Consider the following 21,679-nt stretch of genomic DNA (forward strand, 5'->3'; position numbering starts at 1 on the left):
TGTCTCCAAATGTCTCCAAATGTCCAAATGTCCAAATGTCTCCAAATGTCTCCAAATGTCCAAATGTCCAAATGTCTCCAAATGTCCAAATGTCTCCAAATGTCCAAATGTCTCCAAATGTCCAAATGTCTCCAAATGTCACCAAATGTCTCCAAATGTCACCAAATGTCCAAATGTCCAAATGTCTCCAAATGTCCAAATGTCTCCAAATGTCTCCAAATGTCTCCAAATGTCCAAATGTCCAAATGTGTCCAAATGTCTCCAAATGTCCAAATGTCTCCAAATGTCCAAATGTCTCCAAATGTCCAAATGTCTCCAAATGTCCAAATGTCTCCAAATGTCCAAATGTCCAAATTTCTCCAAATGTCTCCAAATGTCCAAATGTCTCCAAATGTCCAAATGTCTCCAAATGTCCAAAGTCCAAATGTCCAAATGTCTCCAAATGTCCAAATGTCTCCAAATGTCCTAATGTCCAAATGTCTCCAAATGTCCAAATGTCCAAATGTCTCCAAATGTCTCCAAATGTCCAAATGTCCAAATGTCTCCAAATGTCCAAATGTCTCCAAATGTCCAAATGTCTCCAAATGTCCAAATGTCCAAATGTCTCCAAATGTCCAAATGTCCAAATGTCTCCAAATGTCACCAAATGTCCAAATGTCACCAAATGTCTCCAAATGTCTCCAAATGTCTCCAAATGTCCAAATGTCTTCAAATGTCCAAATGTCTCCAAATGTCCAAAGTCCAAATGTCCAAATGTCTCCAAATGTCCAAATGTCTCCAAATGTCCAAATGTCCAAATGTCTCCAAATGTCCAAATGTCTCCAAATGTCCAAATGTCTCCAAATGTCACCAAATGTCCAAATGTCTCCAAATGTCCAAATGTCTCCAAATGTCACCAAATGTCCAAATGTCTCCAAATGTCCAAATGTCTCCAAATGTCCAAATGTCTCCAAATGTCTCCAAATGTCACCAAATGTCCAAATGTCTCCAAATGTCCAAATGTCTCCAAATGTCCAAATGTCCAAATGTCCAAATGTCTCCAAATGTCCAAATGTCTCCAAATGTCTCCAAATGTCTCCAAATGTCCAAATGTCTCCAAATGTCCAAATGTCCAAATGTCTCCAAATGTCCAAATGTCTCCAAATGTCACCAAATGTCCAAATGTCTCCAAATGTCACCAAATGTCCAAATGTCCAAATGTCTCCAAATGTCACCAAATGTCCAAATGTCTCCAAATGTCCAAATGTCCAAATGTCTCCAAATGTCCAAATGTCTCCAAATGTCCAAATGTCCAAATGTCCAAATGTCTCCAAATGTCCAAATGTCTCCAAATGTCCAAATGTCCAAATGTCTCCAAATGTCCAAATGTCTCCAAATGTCCAAATGTCCAAATTCCTCCAAATGTCTCCAAATGTCCAAATGTCTCCAAATGTCCAAAGTCCAAATGTCCAAATGTCTCCAAATGTCCAAATGTCTCCAAATGTCCTAATGTCCAAATGTCTCCAAATGTCCAAATGTCCAAATGTCTCCAAATGTCTCCAAATGTCCAAATGTCCAAATGTCTCCAAATGTCCAAATGTCTCCAAATGTCCAAATGTCTCCAAATGTCCAAATGTCTCCAAATGTCCAAATGTCTCCAAATGTCACCAAATGTCCAAATGTCTCCAAATGTCCAAATGTCTCCAAATGTCTCCAAATGTCTCCAAATGTCCAAATGTCTCCAAGTCTCCAAATGTCCAAATGTCTCCAAATGTCCAAATGTCCAAATGTCTCCAAATGTCACCAAATGTCCAAATGTCCAAATGTCTCCAAATGTCCAAATGTCTCCAAATGTCCAAATGTCTCCAAATGTCTCCAAATGTCCAAATGTCTCCAAATGTCCAAATGTCCAAATGTCTCCAAATGTCCAAATGTCTCCAAATGTCCAAATGTCCAAATGTCTCCAAATGTCCAAATGTCTCCAAATGTCCAAATGTCCAAATGTCTCCAAATGTCCAAATGTCTCCAAATGTCCAAATGTCTCCAAATGTCTCCAAATGTCCAAATGTCTCCAAATGTCCAAATGTCTCCAAATGTCCAAATGTCTCCAAATGTCACCAAATGTCCAAATGTCCAAATGTCTCCAAATGTCCAAATGTCTCCAAATGTCACCAAATGTCCAAATGTCTCCAAATGTCCAAATGTCTCCAAATGTCCAAATGTCCAAATGTCTCCAAATGTCTCCAAATGTCCAAATGTCTCCAAATGTCCAAATGTCCAAATGTCTCCAAATGTCCAAATGTCTCCAAATGTCCAAATGTCCAAATGTCTCCAAATGTCCAAATGTCCAAATGTCTCCAAATGTCCAAATGTCTCCAAATGTCCAAATGTCCAAATTTCTCCAAATGTCTCCAAATGTCCAAATGTCTCCAAATGTCCAAATGTCTCCAAATGTCCAAATGTCTCCAAATGTCCAAAGTCCAAATGTCTCCAAATGTCCAAATGTCTCCAAATGTCCTAATGTCCAAATGTCTCCAAATGTCCAAATGTCTCCAAATGTCCAAATGTCTCCAAATGTCACCAAATGTCCAAATGTCTCCAAATGTCTACAAATGTCCAAATGTCTCCAAATGTGTCCAAATGTCTCCAAATGTCCAAATGTCTCCAAATGTCTCCAAATGTCCAAATGTCTCCAATTTGGACATTTGGAGACATTTGGACATTTGGACATGTCCAAATGTCTCCAAATGTCCAAATGTCTCCAAATGTCTCCAAATGTCTCCAATTTGGACATTTGGAGACATTTGGAGACATTTGGACATTTGGACATTTGGACATGTCCAAATGTCTCCAAATGTCTCCAAATGTCTCCAAATGTCCAAATGTCCAAATGTCTCCAAATGTCTCCAAATGTCCAAATGTCCAAATGTCTCCAAATGTCCAAATGTCTCCAAATGTCCAAATGTCTCCAAATGTCCAAATGTCTCCAAATGTCACCAAATGTCTCCAAATGTCACCAAATGTCCAAATGTCCAAATGTCTCCAAATGTCCAAATGTCTCCAAATGTCTCCAAATGTCCAAATGTCTCCAAATGTCTCCAAATGTCACCAAATCTCCAAATGTCCAAATGTCTCCAAATGTCCAAATGTGTCCAAATGTCTCCAAATGTCCAAATGTCTCCAAATGTCCAAATGTCTCCAAATGTCCAAATGTCTCCAAATGTCCAAATGTCTCCAAATGTCCAAATGTCCAAATTTCTCCAAATGTCTCCAAATGTCCAAATGTCTCCAAATGTCCAAATGTCTCCAAATGTCCAAAGTCCAAATGTCCAAATGTCTCCAAATGTCCAAATGTCTCCAAATGTCCTAATGTCCAAATGTCTCCAAATGTCCAAATGTCCAAATGTCTCCAAATGTCTCCAAATGTCCAAATGTCCAAATGTCTCCAAATGTCCAAATGTCTCCAAATGTCCAAATGTCTCCAAATGTCCAAATGTCCAAATGTCTCCAAATGTCCAAATGTCCAAATGTCTCCAAATGTCACCAAATGTCCAAATGTCACCAAATGTCTCCAAATGTCTCCAAATGTCTCCAAATGTCCAAATGTCTTCAAATGTCCAAATGTCTCCAAATGTCCAAAGTCCAAATGTCCAAATGTCTCCAAATGTCCAAATGTCTCCAAATGTCCAAATGTCCAAATGTCTCCAAATGTCCAAATGTCTCCAAATGTCCAAATGTCTCCAAATGTCCAAATGTCTCCAAATGTCACCAAATGTCCAAATGTCTCCAAATGTCCAAATGTCTCCAAATGTCACCAAATGTCCAAATGTCTCCAAATGTCCAAATGTCTCCAAATGTCCAAATGTCTCCAAATGTCTCCAAATGTCACCAAATGTCCAAATGTCTCCAAATGTCCAAATGTCTCCAAATGTCCAAATGTCCAAATGTCTCCAAATGTCCAAATGTCTCCAAATGTCTCCAAATGTCTCCAAATGTCCAAATGTCTCCAAATGTCCAAATGTCCAAATGTCTCCAAATGTCCAAATGTCTCCAAATGTCACCAAATGTCCAAATGTCTCCAAATGTCACCAAATGTCCAAATGTCCAAATGTCTCCAAATGTCACCAAATGTCTCCAAATGTCCAAATGTCCAAATGTCTCCAAATGTCCAAATGTCCAAATGTCTCCAAATGTCCAAATGTCTCCAAATGTCCAAATGTCCAAATGTCCAAATGTCTCCAAATGTCCAAATGTCTCCAAATGTCCAAATGTCCAAATGTCTCCAAATGTCCAAATGTCTCCAAATGTCCAAATGTCCAAATTCCTCCAAATGTCTCCAAATGTCCAAATGTCTCCAAATGTCCAAAGTCCAAATGTCCAAATGTCTCCAAATGTCCAAATGTCTCCAAATGTCCTAATGTCCAAATGTCTCCAAATGTCCAAATGTCCAAATGTCTCCAAATGTCTCCAAATGTCCAAATGTCCAAATGTCTCCAAATGTCCAAATGTCTCCAAATGTCCAAATGTCTCCAAATGTCCAAATGTCTCCAAATGTCCAAATGTCTCCAAATGTCACCAAATGTCCAAATGTCTCCAAATGTCCAAATGTCTCCAAATGTCTCCAAATGTCTCCAAATGTCCAAATGTCTCCAAGTCTCCAAATGTCCAAATGTCTCCAAATGTCCAAATGTCCAAATGTCTCCAAATGTCCAAATGTCTCCAAATGTCCAAATGTCTCCAAATGTCCAAATGTCTCCAAATGTCCAAATGTCTCCAAATGTCACCAAATGTCCAAATGTCCAAATGTCTCCAAATGTCACCAAATGTCCAAATGTCTCCAAATGTCCAAATGTCCAAATGTCCAAATGTCCAAATGTCCAAATGTCTCCAAATGTCCAAATGTCCAAATGTCTCCAAATGTCCAAATGTCTCCAAATGTCCAAATGTCTCCAAATGTCTCCAAATGTCTCCAAATGTCCAAATGTCCAAATGTCTCCAAATGTCCAAATGTCCAAATGTCTCCAAATGTCCAAATGTCTCCAAATGTCACCAAATGTCCAAATGTCCAAATGTCTCCAAATGTCCAAATGTCTCCAAATGTCACCAAATGTCCAAATGTCTCCAAATGTCCAAATGTCTCCAAATGTCCAAATGTCTCCAAATGTCCAAATGTCCAAATGTCTCCAAATGTCCAAATGTCTCCAATTGTCCAAATGTCCAAATGTCCAAATGTCTCCAAATGTCCAAATGTCTCCAAATGTCCAAATGTCCAAATGTCTCCAAATGTCCAAATGTCCAAATGTCTCCAAATGTCTCCAAATGTCTCCAAATGTCCAAATGTCTCCAAATGTCCAAATGTCTCCAAATGTCTCCAAATGTCCAAATGTCTCCAAATGTCTCCAAATGTCCAAATGTCTCCAAATGTCTCCAAATGTCCAAATGTCTCCAAATGTCCAAATGTCCAAATGTCCAAATGTCCAAATGTCTCCAAATGTCTCCAAATGTCCAAATGTCTCCAAATGTCCAATTGTCCAAATGTCTCCAAATGTCCAAATGTCTCCAAATGTCCAAATTGGAGACATTTGGACATTTGGACATTTGGACATGTCCAAATGTGTCCAAATGTGTCCAAATGTCCAAATGTCCAAATGTCTCCAAATGTCCAAATGTCTCCAAATGTCCAAATGTCTCCAAATGTCTCCAATTTGGACATTTGGAGACATTTGGAGACATTTGGACATTTGGACATGTCCAAATGTCTCCAAATGTCCAAATGTCCAAATGTCTCCAAATGTCCAAATGTCTCCAAATGTCTCCAAATGTCCAAATGTCTCCAAATGTCCAAATGTAGATCTGCTATTTTTAAATAGCTAAAGCATAACATGATGCTGACACCAAAATGGGTGCCCGATCAGAATGGGTTAAGTACTAATTTGGTGGAGGTCTGGGAGCCACTCATAAATAATCCACAAAACTGGCGCCATTTGTATCGTTGGCCTATTTCTACCATATATACAGTAGTGCAACTTTCGTTCACACTTGACCTATCTGTCACATGGAACTATTTGTTGTGTCCAGTATCACTATGCCAACAGCACAAAAACATAGAGAACCACTATACAATGTATGCACAACTGTGTATACAATGTATATGATTAATTTGATTTGATGAATTTGATTTGTTGAATTTTTGTTTATCAAAAAAATACAATTATGGTCAAAATGCATTTATCGTGAAAGGGAACCATTTAGGAATTGGACCGTTAAGGAAACGGAATCGTTAAAATCCTAAAGGATCCCAACCCTTAATTGGCTCAAAGTGTGCCAAGAAACCATCCCCCCAAGAAAGTGTGTGTGTGTGTGTGTGTGTGTGTGTGTGTGTGTGTGTGTGTGTGTGTGTGTGTGTGTGTGTGTGTGTGTGTGTGTGTGTGCGCGTGTGTGTGCGTGTGTGCGTGCGTGCGCGTGCGCAGATAGAGAAACTGAAACACAGCCTACAGAGTGCGGAGAGCGCGAACCGCCTGGCCCGCCATCGAACAGTGACGCTGCGTTCTGCCATGGAGCAGAGACCCAGCCAGGAGGCGCTGCTGAGCCTCCAGAGGCACAACGTGCTGCTGTCAGAGAGAGTCAAAGAACTGGAGGTAAGCAGGCAGGCAGGCAGACATTCAGTATTTCATAAATACAGTAAAATAATTTCCATTAAAAATAAATACAATGAAAATAAAAACATTTAAGAAGTAGTGAAAATAGGGGCACGGTGGCACAGTTGGTAGTGCTGTCGCCTCACAGCTAGAAGGTCCTGGGTTCGATTCCCGCTGGGGACGCTGTGGGCACTGGCGGCGTGTTTCCTCCTCCGCGTCATCAGTGCCCATACCCAAAGGCGGGGTTGGCGAAAGGGCCTTTCTGTGTGGAGTTTGTATGTTCTCCCCGTGTCCCCTAGGGTAGGTACCCTCACAAAAAACATGCAGTAATCCTGGTCACTAAACTGCCTCCCCCTGGCCAGCCGGGGCGCCTGATGGAGGGGAAAGGAACTGGTTGGAATAACGTGTTCCTTCCACGCGCTACGTCCAACCAGGGAAACTCCCCCCCTGTCAGGTGGAAAGGAGCAACTTGGACACTCAGGCATGAAGGAAGCATGAGTTCAAGTCCGTTGCTCTCCCCTTGTCCCCCATATATGGGGACTAGGTTGGTGGAGGGTGTGTAGAGCCCAGGATCACATTAGATGATTGACACAGGGGTGAAAAATGGGTTACAAAAACCGTGGGATAAAATAATATATAAAAAAAAGAAGTAGTGAAAATAGAAGATCTACTAATGAGAGTAATTGTTTTTAAGACTATCTCAAAATATGTATTACTATAAATAACGCTAATGGGTCGCACACACATTGCATTTCAGTAATTTATTCTTGCATTTTGGACAGGAGACAAACGTTTTGGCTATCCAGCCTTCATCAGTGTCAAGGCTGGATAGGCGAAACGTTTGTCCAAAATACAAGAATAAATTACTGAAATGCAATCTTGGTGTGTGTGTGACCCATTACCGTTATGATATGATATGATTTGAACGGGTAACGCACCTTAAGTCAGAGCGCGGTGGTCACATGAAGAGTTAAAATATGTATTACTGCCATCTCTTTGTATGGTTGGGAGAGAGGAATAATTGTATACGAATATCTTTGTCCTATGAGAAACTTTAAAAAAATTGTAAATAAAAAGTCTGGGAACCACTAGATTAGTACAGTAGATTAGTTTTCACATTGTGTGTGTGTGTGTGTGTGTGTGTGTGTGTGTGTGTGTGTGTGTGTGTGTGTGTGTGTGTGTGTGTGTGTGTGTGTGTGTGTGCGTGCAGAGCAGAAAGCTCAAAGGTGCAAAGGAGGAGGTGGAGGAGGAGAAAAAAGAGGAGGAGGTGAAGAAGGAAGAGCCCAAGAGAGAGGAGAGGAAGTTGGACCTCCTCTCTACTCCTCTACTCGTCTTCAAAGTGAAGAGGCAGCTTCACCAAGCAGAGGAGGAGAGAAACAGGGTGAACAGGGTGCTTGGCCAGGGGTCATTGTGGTGGACATTTAGGGTTAGGGTTAGGGTTAGGGTTAACCCTAAGCTTCACCAAGCAGAGGAGGAGAGAAACAGGGTGAACAGGGTGCTTGGCCAGGGCTCATTGTGGTGGACATTTAGGGTTAGGGTTAGGGTTAACCCTAAGCTTCACCAAGCAGAGGAGGAGAGAAACAGGGTGAACAGGGTGCTTGGCCAGGGCTCATTGTGGTGGACATTTAGGGTTAGGGTTAACCCTAACCCTAAGCTTCACCAAGCAGAGGAGGAGAGAAACAGGGTGAACAGGGTGCTTGGCCAGGGGTCATTGTGGTGGACATTTTCACCATGGACATACATATTGAGCGGATAATAATGCAGCAAATAAAACATTTGTGAACCTCTATAGTACTAGTGGTCTCCTAATGTGCCATGGTATTGTCGTAAATCGGTGTCGTATATATTATTCTGACAACCATGGAGTCTTGACATTCAGTAATTTGGATATTATGAAAATAAGAACAGTATAATGAATGGCGTGTAAAACCGAAGAATCAGCCTAGTCTTTGCCGGACACACATTTTGTCCATGGACACATTGATGTGGTTGGTAAACAGCTTTTAGGTGTATTACTGTCCACCCTCTGGCAGTATTAATACATTGCGTCCAGGCATTCCTATAAAAAAAACTACTGAAAAGATATTTTTAAGACAAGACGATAGTCGCATAAACCGTTGGATTTTGTTTTTTTTAATGACATTGTAATAACTAAGATGTAGGCCTATCTGCGTGTGTTGGTTTATGAATTCCTGGTGTGGCGCTGCAGAGCTGAGACAGGGTGTGTTTGTTTGTCAGACCCAGGAGAAGATGGAGGAGTTGGTGCTGCGCTACTCCCAGCTGAAGGGAGACGCCAAGATGTACCGCCAACGAAATGAACAAACCCTCCGTCAGCTGGAAGAGGTGTCCAGAGAGAGAGACAAGGTCTGATGTAGGCTGTGATATACAGTATATTAAAGCTACAATCTATAGGCCTACATTTTATGATGTCTCTTCCGATGTAATGTAATTCCAACTCAGTGTGTGTCATCTGCCGTCCAGCGCTGTCTGCTTCAAATAACTTTGTCGACATTGTCAATCAGCATGGGGTGGTGTCAACATTTATCTGTGGAAGTATAGGGAGACCACCAGCTCCAGATGTCCTAGACATAGTTTATTTAACCCATTCTGACCTGAGATCAGATTCATACGAGGTTTCCGCCGGACACACACTGGTCCTGATGAACCCATTCTGACCTGAGATCAGATTCTAAAAATGTCAGTCGTTCTTCGATTTTTTCAAAAATAGCAGACCTACAAGCTCATATCGCGCCACTCGGTGGCGCGATATGAGCTTGTAGATCTGCTATTTTTAAATAGCTAAAGCATAACATGATGCCGACACCAAAATGGGTGCCCGTTCAGAATGGGTTAACATACTCTCAACGTTTTTGGCTGGGGACCCCCTTTGTCGCCCTGTCTCGCCATGCTTTGCGTTATTGATGTTGCAGTGGCTCAGTGTCCGGTAGAGCTGCCAATTCGATCCTGTGCTCCCCCAGAGTTAGTGTCGAGGTGTCCTTGAGCAAGATGCTGAACCCCTAATTGCTCCCGATGAGCAGGTTGGTGTCTTATATATGGCTCCTCCGCCATCAGTGTATGAAGGTGTGTGTGTGAATGGGTGAATTTAATGCACAGTCTTATGTAAAGTGATTTGGATAAAAGCGCTATATAAATGCACCGTTTACCATTCATAAAGTAGGGTGATAATTTATGAAAAAACACAAAGTTAAAACATGGAGAGGAGAGGTTTCTGCTGGACAGTGAAGACGATATGATAGTAAATAGTTACTAACCCATTCTGACCGGGCACCCATTTTGGTGTTGGCATCATGTTATGCTTTATCTATTGAAAAATAGCAGATCTACAAGCTCATATCGCGCCACCGAGTGGCGCGATACGAGCTTGTAGGTCTGCTATTTTTGAAAAATCGAAGAACGACTGAATTTTTTTAAAATCTGATCTCAGGTCAGAATGGGTTGATCAGACCAGTGTGTGTCCAGTGGAAACCTCGTATGAATCTGATCTCAGGTCAGAATGGGTTCTAATGTGTATGTTTGTCTGATAGGCCATGTCGTCCCGCGCTGACCTCCATGCCGAGACCACCCTCTACCTGCAGGAGAAGGACCAGTACAGAGAACAGGTCAGCAGTGGTGGGAAGTAACTAAGTACATTTACTCAAGTACAATTTTGAGGTATTTGTAGGCCTACTTAAGTATTTCCGATTTTCCAGTACTTTTACTTCTACTTACCACTACATCTCAGAGGCAAATATTGTACGTTTGCTCCAGTGCAATTATTTGAAAACTTTAGTTACTTTGTAGATTTTGATTATTATAAAACATACATTAACCACTTCAGCCTGATACATTTTGGCCATTTGAGAATAGCCAATTTACAAGCTCACGTGAGACGTAGATCCACTATTTTCAAAAGATTATTATACATTTGAAAACTTCAAATGGATAACTCTTCAAGTGACCACCGCTCTCTGACATAAGGCGTGTTACTCGTTCAAATCATATCATATAAATAACGGTATCGCCAAAATGTTTGTCTCCTGTCCAAAATGCAAGAATAAATTACTGAAATGCAGTCTTGGTGTGTGCGACCCATTATCGTTATTTATATGATAAAACTTTAAATGGGACATTCTGCACAATTGGTACTTTGTACTTTTGGTACTGTTAAGCCAATACTTAATTTGCACTTTCACTGAAGGGAATGTTGAATTCCAGACTTTTACTTGTAAAAGTATTTCTACATTGCAGTATCGATACTTTTACGGCGGCGGCGGTGGCTCAGGGGTAGAGTGCCTGGATGGTAACCGTAAGGTTGCCAGTTCGAACCCGGGCTCCCCCAGAGTTACTGTCGAAGTGTCCTTGAGCAAGACACTGAACCCCTAATTGCTCCCGATGTGCTGGTTGGTGCCTTGCATGGTTTCCGCTGCCATCGGTGTATGAATGTGCGTGTGAATGGGTGAATGTAATGCACAATCTCTGTAAAGCGCCTTGGATAAAGGCGCTATATAAATGCACCATTTACCATTTACCATTTACTTTTCCCCCACCACTGCAGGTCAGAGAGCTGACGGAGAGGACCGACTGGCAGCAGCTCCAGCTGCTGCGCTCCAAGGGGGAGGTGCTCCAGTTACAGACACGCCTCCGCAGGCTGACCTGCTCCACTCATCAGGTACCAAAGTGGGGTCTGGGGACCCCTAGGGGTCCTTGAGAGAGTTCCAGGGGGTCCCCCAGCTAATTGATTAGTTAGTTAGGAACCAAATGGACCCTCATGGGTGTGTACATTAATCTTTGCTTTACAATATAAATTGGAGGTCCCAGAGATAGAAATGCCATTTTAACCCAAATTTCTGACCTGAGATCAGATTCATACGAGGTTTCCACTGGACACACATTGGTCTGATTGACCCATTCTGACCTGAGATCAGATTCTAAAAAATGTCAGTCGTTCTTTGATTTTTCAAAAATAGCAGACCTACAAGCTCGTAGCGCGCCACTCGGTGGCGCGCTATGAGCTTGTAGGTCTGCTATTTTTAAATAGCTAAAGCATAACATGATGCCAACACCAAAATGGGTGCCCGGTCAGAATGGGTTAAAGGACCACTTCACCACTTTTCAACCTATCTTCATATAATAGGTCCTCACTAATAACTAACATTAGGAGACCACTAGTACTAGAGGTTCACAAACGTTTTATTTGCGGCATTATTATCCGCTCAATCTGTATGTCCATGGTGAAAATGTCATGTTGACTACAATGAAACGAAACGCATAACAGAAAACAAAACAAAACAAAACAAAACACAGCCTGTACAACAGTCGCTCGTAAGAGGCCAGTTGTCCAAGCGAGGTTTACCAGAGGCACGGTGTAGGTGCAGTCCTCAACAGCCTCCTACTGTACCTGACATGATTATACAGTTTGTATAGATTCTGCTAAAGGAGGGGCAGCATTCCTCGACGTAATAATAAACCCATAATAAACAGAATGGGGGGAGAATGGAATATGACAACTGTAATTTATTTATTTTGTTTGTTTGTTGTGTGTGCCATCATGAAGTTAACATGAAAGATACTTTTGTGAGCATACTCCATACTCATACTTGTGGGCGTGACCATCTCGCCACCGGGGACTTCCTATTGGTTCACCAACCTATGTGCCCGCCTCCCCACCCCCCCACTCCCCGCCCCCCTCCGCTCCCGGGGAACACTGACGTGGCCACATTTAGAGTGACGCCCCACTGCACTCTTATTGGTTAGTGAAAATACAAGGTTCACTCATGCACGTCTCGCCCAGGCGTTTTTTTCTCCTTTGAAAACAAAAGCCTGTGGTCTACGAGGCTAATGACCTGACGTGGCTTTTTGTCGTGTTTTCTTGATCCATCAAAGGAAAAGCGACATTAGTGTTGTTGTTTTCTCAGAGTGGGCGGAGCCAGAGTGCTAGCAGTGAGGAGGTTGAGCGCACAGAGGGCGGGGCTAAAGGTGAGCACACATAAAAAGATCACTTTGTTCTGGAATTTGTAATTATTGTGTTGTTATGGTAACTCTCTCTAGGTAGTCATTATCTCCGCCAGGCCAGAACGGCCAAGGGTGGGAGATTACGTTTTTGCCCCTGTCTATGTGCATTTTCTTTGTTTGATTGCGTGTCTGTGTACAGTCAATCTGGACCGATTGGCGTGAAACTTTGCAGGCATACTCCCAGTAGGCCAAGGACGAACCTCTCCCCCATGCCTATAACTCTTGAATCGTAGGTCGTACAATGATTTGTTTTGTTCTCTAGATTGCTTGGATCATGACACAGTTCCCCATAATAGGTCACGTCACGCCCATTTGTGACTATTTTGCGTTTTCTTAAAAACTCACTTTGTGGGGGCACGGTGGCACAGTTGGTAGTGCTGTCGCCTCACAGCTAGAAGGTCCTGGGTTCGATTCCCGCTCGGGGCGCTGTGGGTGCTGGCGGCGTGTTTCCTCCTCCGTGTCATCAGTGCCCATACCCGAAGGCGGGGTTGGCGAAAGGGCCTTTCTGTGTGGAGTTTGCATGTTCTCCCCGTGTCCCCTAGGGTAGGTACCCTCACAAAAACATGCAGTAATCCTGGTCTCTAAACTGCCTCCCCCTGGCCAGCCGGGGCGCCTGATGGAGGGGAAAGGAACTGGTTGGAATAACGTGTTCCTTCCACGCGCTACGTCCAACCAGGGAAACTCCCCCCTGTCAGGTGTAAAGGAGCAACTTGGACACTCAAGCATGAAGGAAGCATGAGTTAAGTCCGTTGCTCTCCCCAGGTTGGCGGAGGGTGTGTAGAGCCCAGGATTACATTAGATGATTGACACAGGGGTGAAAAATGGGTTACAAAATCGTGGGATAAAAAATATATTAAGAAAAAAAACTCACTTTGTGCTACTACTCCTACATATTTTGTCCACTACTCACAGGAATTGGTACACATCTTGAATCATAACGAAGTGTCAGTCCGAATTAAATTTGATAACTAAAAGCAGGGCCAAAATCTATTTCACTTCAGTCAGTAAGTAGTACCAGTAACTACCAGTAGTTTGTTGTAGAAACGTCATTTCTTTCTACTAATTTGGGAACACATGGTCCATGGCTGTGAGTCATGAGACAATGACCGTCAAACAAAGGGTTTTGGTCAGGCCATATTTCTTAACCCATTCTGACCGGGCACCCATTTTGGTGTTAGCATCATGTTATGCTTTAGCTATTTAAAAATAGCAGATCTACAAGCTCATATCGCGCCACCGAGTGGCGCGATACGAGCTTGTAGGTCTGCTATTTTTGAAAAATCGAAGAGCGACTGACATTTCTAGAATCTGATCTCAGGTCAGAATGGGTTCATCAGACCAGTGTGTGTCCGGCGGAAACCTCGTATGAATCTGATCTCAGGTCAGAATGGGTTAATAATAACATGATTTCTTGACAGTAGGCAGTAGTGACGACATTCCCAGCGGGACCTCAGGAGAGAATGAAGAGACTGCAGCGTTGCAATGCCACCAGTCACCTCTTGATGGCGCCACAGAGTCAGGACAGCAACCTAGCACTGACGCAGCATGGGTAATATTCTCTTTTCTAGAAGAGAACACTCGACTTCAACCCAACCAAACACACACACACACACACACACACACACACGCACACGCACACGCACACGCACACACGCACACACACACACACTTGCTTAAGGCAGTCCATCTTGACACTGCACGCCTATCATCCTCATCATCATTAGTTTCATGTCTCTGGGCCTTGACACGTGAGCTGTGAGCTCATTTGAACTCTAAATGTGTCTATAAGTTGTGTAAATTTCGCTGCGTTATTTCAAGCCTTTTTCTACTTCCCTGCTACCACTACCACTTCCATTGAAATGACATTGAACAATCACTATCTAACCCAAATTGGGGAGTAGTCTGTCTTCTCCTATCCATGTTTGATGTGGCTGATGTTGAGTGGGCTGAAACTCTGGTTCCCTGTGTTGTCTTTTCCATCTGCCTGTCTGTCTCTCTAGGAAGATGAACTGTCTGACTGCTGGAGACCACGGAGCAGATGTCATCGCGAATTCTTCTACCGCAGGTGGGTGTGAGCACGTCATGTCAACAATAGAGAACCTCAAATACCTCAAAGAAATGAAATATGACATGCTCACAACAAAGTACATGTGATTTACGTAATCCCCCTTGACCACAGGAAGCGAGCCCTCAGGTCAAAGGTCATTGGCAAGGAGCAACGACCGTGCAATCTTGACGACAGTAGTGGAAGTGACATCACAGACTCTGATGGAATATGATTGGTAGGGTAGGATTAGCAACGCACGCACACACGCAAACATAATACAATCGTTATTCACTTGTTTCTTCTTGGTATGAATCACCCACATGAGCTGGCTGAGACGCCCCTAACTCGCCACGCCATTGTCTCTCCAACATTGAGTGCTCATTTTGGTTCACTCAATATCTGACAGACGGTCGGTTTGTTTTTAACAACTTTCAAATAAATCCATTTTGGATCACATAGGGATTGTAAAATCAATGTGACTGATAGACATTCTACTTATTGGTGAAATAATACTGCTGATCTACTTTACTGTTGTCTTTTTGTAGGTCAATCCAGATGTCATCTCAACCACTGATTCCTACAGCACATTTTCAAAGGATATTTTGCACTGGGTGTTGGACAAATAAGGAAATAATCTCTGCAGTAAATAAAGGCTTTCTTTTGTTATTGTCTCCACCAGGCCGAAGGCATGTGGGGAGAGTATGTTTTGCACTCCGTCCGTCCGCGTGTCCGTCCGTGTGTCCGTCCGTCCGTGTGTCCGTCCGTCCGTGTGTCCGTGAACAGCTAATCTCGGCCACCGTTAACCCGGTCGATGCCATATTTTGCACACACACTCCCTGGATGCCAACCATGAACCTCTGCCCCAAACTTTCCAGAACGGCCTGTTATAGCGCCACCAGGAGGCCGCTTTGTGCAAAACAAGTTTTTGCACAGTACACCTACAGATTTTGTCCAAACATCACGCAAATTGGTACACAGTCTCTCTAGAGCCATTCAACGAAACGGGTCTTTCAGATTTATCAGACTCCATCCTGATTGGTTAAGATTGGCTTCCAAAGTTCACAGGAGTGCTCAGTTTCAAACAAAATGCTGCAAATCATGAACACATCGCGTGATTTCCGTGAAATTGTGCACCCACATTCCCACTAGGCCGAGGAAGAAATGCCACATGAACAATTTCAACTCAGCCTCAAGGTGGCGCTATAACTGGCCCAAAAGTGTTTTTACCTCTAACTGCACGGATCTGTGGATAACCTGGTGGAGACCTGTGCCCGGAAGGGCACTTTTTCTAGTTATTATATATTTTTGTGGGGCGCTAGCCCCTCCTATATACAGCTTTTTGTCATAGCTCGTAACTGCCAATGACAATGAAAGGAGAATTTACATGTGTCTGAGCAAATGGGCTTTTTGTGCCACCCCAAACATTAAATGTAATTGACAATGAAAGGAGAATTTGTGTCTGAGCAAATTGGCAATTGGCTATGTAGTATGTATATATTTATGGTTAATATTACTGTAGTATGTATATATTTATGGTTAATATTACTGTAGTATGTATATATTTATGGTTAATATTACTGTAGTATGTATATATTTATGGTTAATATTACTGTAGTATGTATATATTTATGGTTAATATTATTGTAGTATGTATATATTTATGGTTAATATTACTGTAGTATGTATATATTTATGGTTAATATTACTGTAGTATGTATATATTTATGGTTAATATTACTGTAGTATGTATATATTTATGGTTAATATTACTGTAGTATGTATATATTTATGGTTAATATTACTGTAGTATGTATATATTTATGGTTAATATTACTGTAGTATGTATATATTTATGGTTAATATAACTGTAGTATGTATATATTTATGGTTAATATAACTGTAGTATGTATATATTTATGGTTAATATTACTGTAGTATGTATATATTTATGGTTAATATTACTGTAGTATGTATATATTTATGGTTAATATTACTGTAGTATGTATATATTTATGGTTAATATAACTGTAGTATGTATATATTTATGGTTAATATTACTGTAGTATGTATATATTTATGGTTAATATAACTGTAGTATGTATATATTTATGGTTAATATTACTGTAGTATGTATATATTTATGGTTAATATAACTGTAGTATGTATATATTTATGGTTAATATTACTGTAGTATGTATATATTTATGGTTAATATTACTGTAGTATGTATATATTTATGGTTAATATTACTGTAGTATGTATATATTTATGGTTAATATAACTGTAGTATGTATATATTTATGGTTAATATAACTGTAGTATGTATATATTTATGGTTAATATTACTGTAGTATGTATATATTTATGGTTAATATTACTGTAGTATGTATATATTTATGGTTAATATTACTGTAGTATGTATATATTTATGGTTAATATGACTGTAGTATGTATATATTTATGGTTAATATTACTGTAGTATGTATATATTTATCGTTAATATTACTTGCGTGGGCATAACATGACCCAGCAATGGTATAGTGTGGGCCATTGTGTAATGCCCAGTGACGTGAAAGAATTAGGGCATGTTGACAAATGAATTCATGAGGAAGTATATTCATTTTTTATTGGATGATGTACGATGATAAGAGCGCCCCTCACTTCACACGGGTGTGATTATTTAATCAATCCCCCCCCCCCCCCCCCCACACACACACACACACCTCTTTCTCTCTCTGTTTCTGGCGCCCCCTACTGGTACTAATAAGTCATACAGTATACTCGTGCCCATGGCCACATAGGTGGGTAGGTAGACACAGGTAGACACGGACATTGCTGGTTGTAGGAGTGGTTGCACCACTCAAAAAGAAAAAAAACCTGCACAGGTCTCATAACATGTCTACGGTGGATTTTTATGAAACAAAAACTTTACAGATTGAAAGAGGATAATTCAAGCTTTCCGTACAGCTGCAATGTTGGTGAGTTTGACGTTGTATAGCCTGACCTAAGCAGAGACATTTCTGGCCTAGATGGGAGGGTCGCGTCTCAGAAAAGCGTGCACCCTGATTGGATCTCATCGATCTGTCCGTCACCCCCGGCCCCTCCTCTCCCCCCTAGTGCAGCGCTACGTCACATCATTTAGAGCGACGCCTACGCGGAAGGGTTGACTCCCACTTTTAGACTGGTTCAGCCCACGGCTTTTTCCAGGCTTTCATCTTTCGCGCAGACGAAATGAAAGCCTGGCTATCGAGGCTAGACGTTGTATAATACAATCAGACAGGACTTTTCTGTTTGGATGAATGGGCTGTCAATGGGACATTGCAAAGAAAAAAAAGGAAAGAAAAAACGACATTAACCTCTAAATAACTTGAATTTCTCACACGGTTACTTGCACATGTAAATAGATAAGTGTGCTTTGTGTATATAAGTATTTTGATTTGACTTGCACAAATGTACTTTCGATAAGTGTACTTAATGTATATTGGTATTTTGTTTTAGCTTTCACAAATAAGTGTACTTATTAATGTATATTGGTATTTTGTTTTAGCTTTCACAAATAAGTGTACTTATTAATGTATATTGGGTATTTTGTTTTAGCTTTCACAAATAAGTGTACTTATTAATGTATATTGGTATTTAGTTTTAGCTTTCACAAATGTGCAGATAAGTGTACTTGATGATACCTCCTGTGCCTTCTACCCCCAAATGATATATTCTGTAATATATTTAATGTATTTTTAACCTTGTTTTAACATTTTTATTTACTAATAATATAATCTACTTTTATTCCGTATAAACTTTTTAGGCCAAGACAATGGCAAATTTAATGACCATCATGTGGCAGCCGAATTTATGGACTTTTTATGTTTGCTTTTGTGTGTGCCCCCCCCGTAACGTAATGTGGCAGCCAAGTCTTTGGTCGTTTTACTATGAGGGTGATTTGTGTTTTTAATGGTTTCATAATATTTGTTTAATGTTTAACTTTAAGTTTATAAATTATAATGGAAACCATGTCCTGACTGACATCATCAATATATGATTAGTCTTGCCCATATATGGAGTTCCATTCTGATTTTGTGTCATCAACATGATTTCAGAGATCCACACAATGGCCACGCATGAATTTGGCACAATATAAAATTTTAATTAATTTAGAAATTCTTTCCTCAGAACTTTGACATAACTTTGACAGAGCAGATTTGCAACAAATGCTCGCCTATTGTTGTTGACTGTTCGTTCGCCTGGTATATGACAAAGTCATGGATGATGCTGGCAGGGCACTGCGTCAGGCACCCAGCACCAGAGGCAAGCAGGCCGACTCTGGGTCCCAACCCCGAGTCCCGAGGTGGTGATGGCTAGACCACACTCTCGCATCGCATCGGTATATTATGCCCAGAATAAGGTAGGTATGAATCAAGTGTTAACACATTTTGAGCCATATAATCTTATATTTACATTTTATAAAACCCAGCACTTTAATGCACCATCGTACATTTACATTTGACGGTGTTTATAGTACAGAATCAATGATCATTGTAATATTTACCGCATAGGGCAATGCCGTCTTGGAGCGTTCAAAAACAAACGACGATCCACTGCATAGCACTGAGGCACGCTCCGTAGAGTCCCGAAATGGCTGCGATCTTTAGTGGCGTTTATCTCCGAATTGAGGCGCAGATGAACGACATGGCTCCAAGTGGGATCCTGCGCAAGCAGTTGGTGTTTGTGACATGCCACCGAATATTAGTTTCCTGAGAATGCCAGAGTAATACGGTTCATAGACACGTTTGTTGTAGTTGACCATGCCGGTGAACTTCAGCCCTAGGGATGCCAGCTCAGGCTGGATGGCAGTCAGACCGGCTGGTACCTGTTCAGGTTTAGCACTGGGCGTAGTGATAAGGCGCACAAAGTACTGCTGTACACGCTCCTCGACGAGAGTGCGGATAGGGTTGTCCTTCTGGGTGAGGCTGCATATCTGGCCAGTGAGGGAGGCCTGCAGGGTCTGGGTCAATGAGGGATACTTTCTCTCTGTCAGAGACTTATTTAGCTCACAGCAGATCTGTGTACTCGCGCCTTTCAGTGCCGCCTCCAGATTAAAGTCTGCACTGTGCAACCCGTCCAGGAGAACACTGGTCGTCCTCTTGAGGCGCTCGGCCAGAGAAGACACTCCTTGGATCGGTCCCCCGACGGCACTGTAGACGATGAGCAATACGGCGTTCACTGCCTGAAGCTGCTGAAGCTCCCGCCGAATCTCCCACAGACGCGTCTCGTCCGTCATCAAGGTCTCCGGCAGCGGGTTGCTGCAGTCCCAGGTGAGGATGTGGAGAAAGGCGTTATCAATGATCCGGGAGGGTGCAGGCAAGGCCTTGTGACCTTCCGCCTGGCCATGGGTCTGATCTGTGGGGTTCACGGTCAGCACCAGTTCCTCCAATGACGATTTGATCCAGGAGGTCGTGTGAGCCAAGGCGTTGGGCACAGTGTCCACGATGTTCTGGAACGTGGCTCTCTCATATTCCACAGCCTGCTTCTGTAGCACGGGTCTCAGGTTCTTGATAGTGAAGTTGAGCATGTCTAATTTCATCAAGTCCAGCACGCGGAAGATCTCCTTGAACAGTGTCACCACATTGTCTGTGATCGTCCCGAGATTCTTGATCTCCTCGTCTCTGGCTGGCGCACACAGTTTGCCCATGGTGGTGATAATATATGACGCCAGCCCTCGGAAATCCACTGCGTCGTTTTCAGCCTGCTGGTGAATCAGATCGATGTCCAGAGCCTCCGTGATCTGGGTCCGCAGCCAAATGGGTCTGGACATGGACAGCAGGATCTCCCTGATGTCCTTCAGCAGATGGATGGCAAACTTATACTGCGGCGGGTCATGGTTCAACTGAGACTCCAGGATATCCCAGAAAGCACTGTGAACGATGTCTTTGGCTAGTTTACCAAAACTGTTCGGAGGTAGGTCCAGTGGCTCCAGCTCAAAGCCGGGGTTGACGATAATCTCATGGGCCAGGGTGAGATTGGACAGGTCCTTGGCAGAAGCAACGACTTCATCCATGGTTATGTTAGGGGTGCTGGAGGAGGCCACGCTGGGGAAGCTGTCACAGGGAGAGTCCTGGTCAGTGCTGGACTCTACACTGTCCAAGTATGAGTCCATACTTGTTTATCACTACGACTCTTAACATTTTAGTAGAACAGCATCTTATATAAGACTGACGAGAGCTCTGAGTTGACATCACGCACAACACAAACCGTTACCATGCCGGTCGAAGGAATTTGACATCTCTCAACATTTCAAGCATGAAGCTTTCTTGTGTATTTAATAATACACACCCGTGTGATCTAAGGGGCGCTCTTATCATCATCGTCTGTATCATCTCATACTGGCCAATCAGAATGTCTTGCCTGTTTTACGTCATATTTGGTGGACATTTGACCTAATTTCTCCTTTCATTTTCAATGGCAAATATTGAGACGTGTGGGGGTCAAAAGCTGTATATAGGAATAATATGAGCACAAATTCATTATGAATGCTACTAAGTGCAGACAAATCACACTCATGTGAAGTGAGGGGCGCCCACTGTGGCTGGCTGCCACGTGACATGACGTCACGGGGGCAAGAGTTGTTGGAATTTTGGAAAATGAAGCTGAATCACTTTGACTTTTAGAAGCCTGCACATACTGTACATGGCAGAGTCACTTTCATTGCAAATTCACTGCCACTACGTTACGAGACATGAATGCAGTGTGTTGTGAGGGGCACCTCTCTGCTTAACCCATTCTGAACGGGCACCCATTTTGGTGTTGGCATCATGTTATGCTTTAGCTATTGAAAAATAGCAGATCTACAAGCTCATATCGCGCCACCGAGTGGCGCGATACGAGCTTGTAGGTCTGCTATTTTTGAAAAATCGAAGACACTTTTAGAATCTGATCTCAGGTCAGAATGGGTTAATAATTAAACTGTCAGGATGTAATAGACATTTCTAGAATCTGATCTCAGGTC

General features: G+C 42.2%; 2 protein-coding genes across 2 annotated transcripts in view; one reads left to right on the forward strand and one right to left on the reverse strand.

Moving 5' to 3' along the window:
* The window catches only part of card9 (caspase recruitment domain family, member 9), a 32,213-nt gene extending 16,882 nt beyond the window's left edge, over nt 1-15,331 (forward strand). The window contains exons 6-15 of the mRNA XM_083783821.1: nt 6,450-6,617; nt 7,828-7,998; nt 8,856-8,981; nt 10,163-10,237; nt 11,173-11,286; nt 12,533-12,593; nt 14,048-14,178; nt 14,630-14,694; nt 14,809-14,911; nt 15,222-15,331. Coding sequence (XP_083639947.1) covers nt 6,450-6,617; nt 7,828-7,998; nt 8,856-8,981; nt 10,163-10,237; nt 11,173-11,286; nt 12,533-12,593; nt 14,048-14,178; nt 14,630-14,694; nt 14,809-14,908 — 1,011 coding nt within the window. The 3' untranslated portion in view covers nt 14,909-14,911; nt 15,222-15,331. The remainder of the gene's footprint in view (nt 1-6,449; nt 6,618-7,827; nt 7,999-8,855; nt 8,982-10,162; nt 10,238-11,172; nt 11,287-12,532; nt 12,594-14,047; nt 14,179-14,629; nt 14,695-14,808; nt 14,912-15,221) is intronic.
* A 3,990-nt stretch (nt 15,332-19,321) lies between these two features.
* LOC310871899 (T-complex protein 11-like protein 2) lies at nt 19,322-20,830 on the reverse strand (the record flags this gene model as incomplete). The annotated part of the gene is made up of 1 exon (XM_083783536.1): nt 19,322-20,830. The coding sequence occupies one exon, from the start codon at nt 20,828-20,830 to the stop codon at nt 19,322-19,324; it is 1,509 nt and encodes a 502-aa protein (XP_083639662.1).
* Between the last annotated feature and the right edge of the window lie 849 nt (nt 20,831-21,679).

Source organism: Protomyctophum parallelum, assembly GCF_964188405.1.
Source record: "Protomyctophum parallelum genome assembly, chromosome: 15".
Classification (NCBI taxonomy): domain Eukaryota; kingdom Metazoa; phylum Chordata; class Actinopteri; order Myctophiformes; family Myctophidae; genus Protomyctophum; species Protomyctophum parallelum.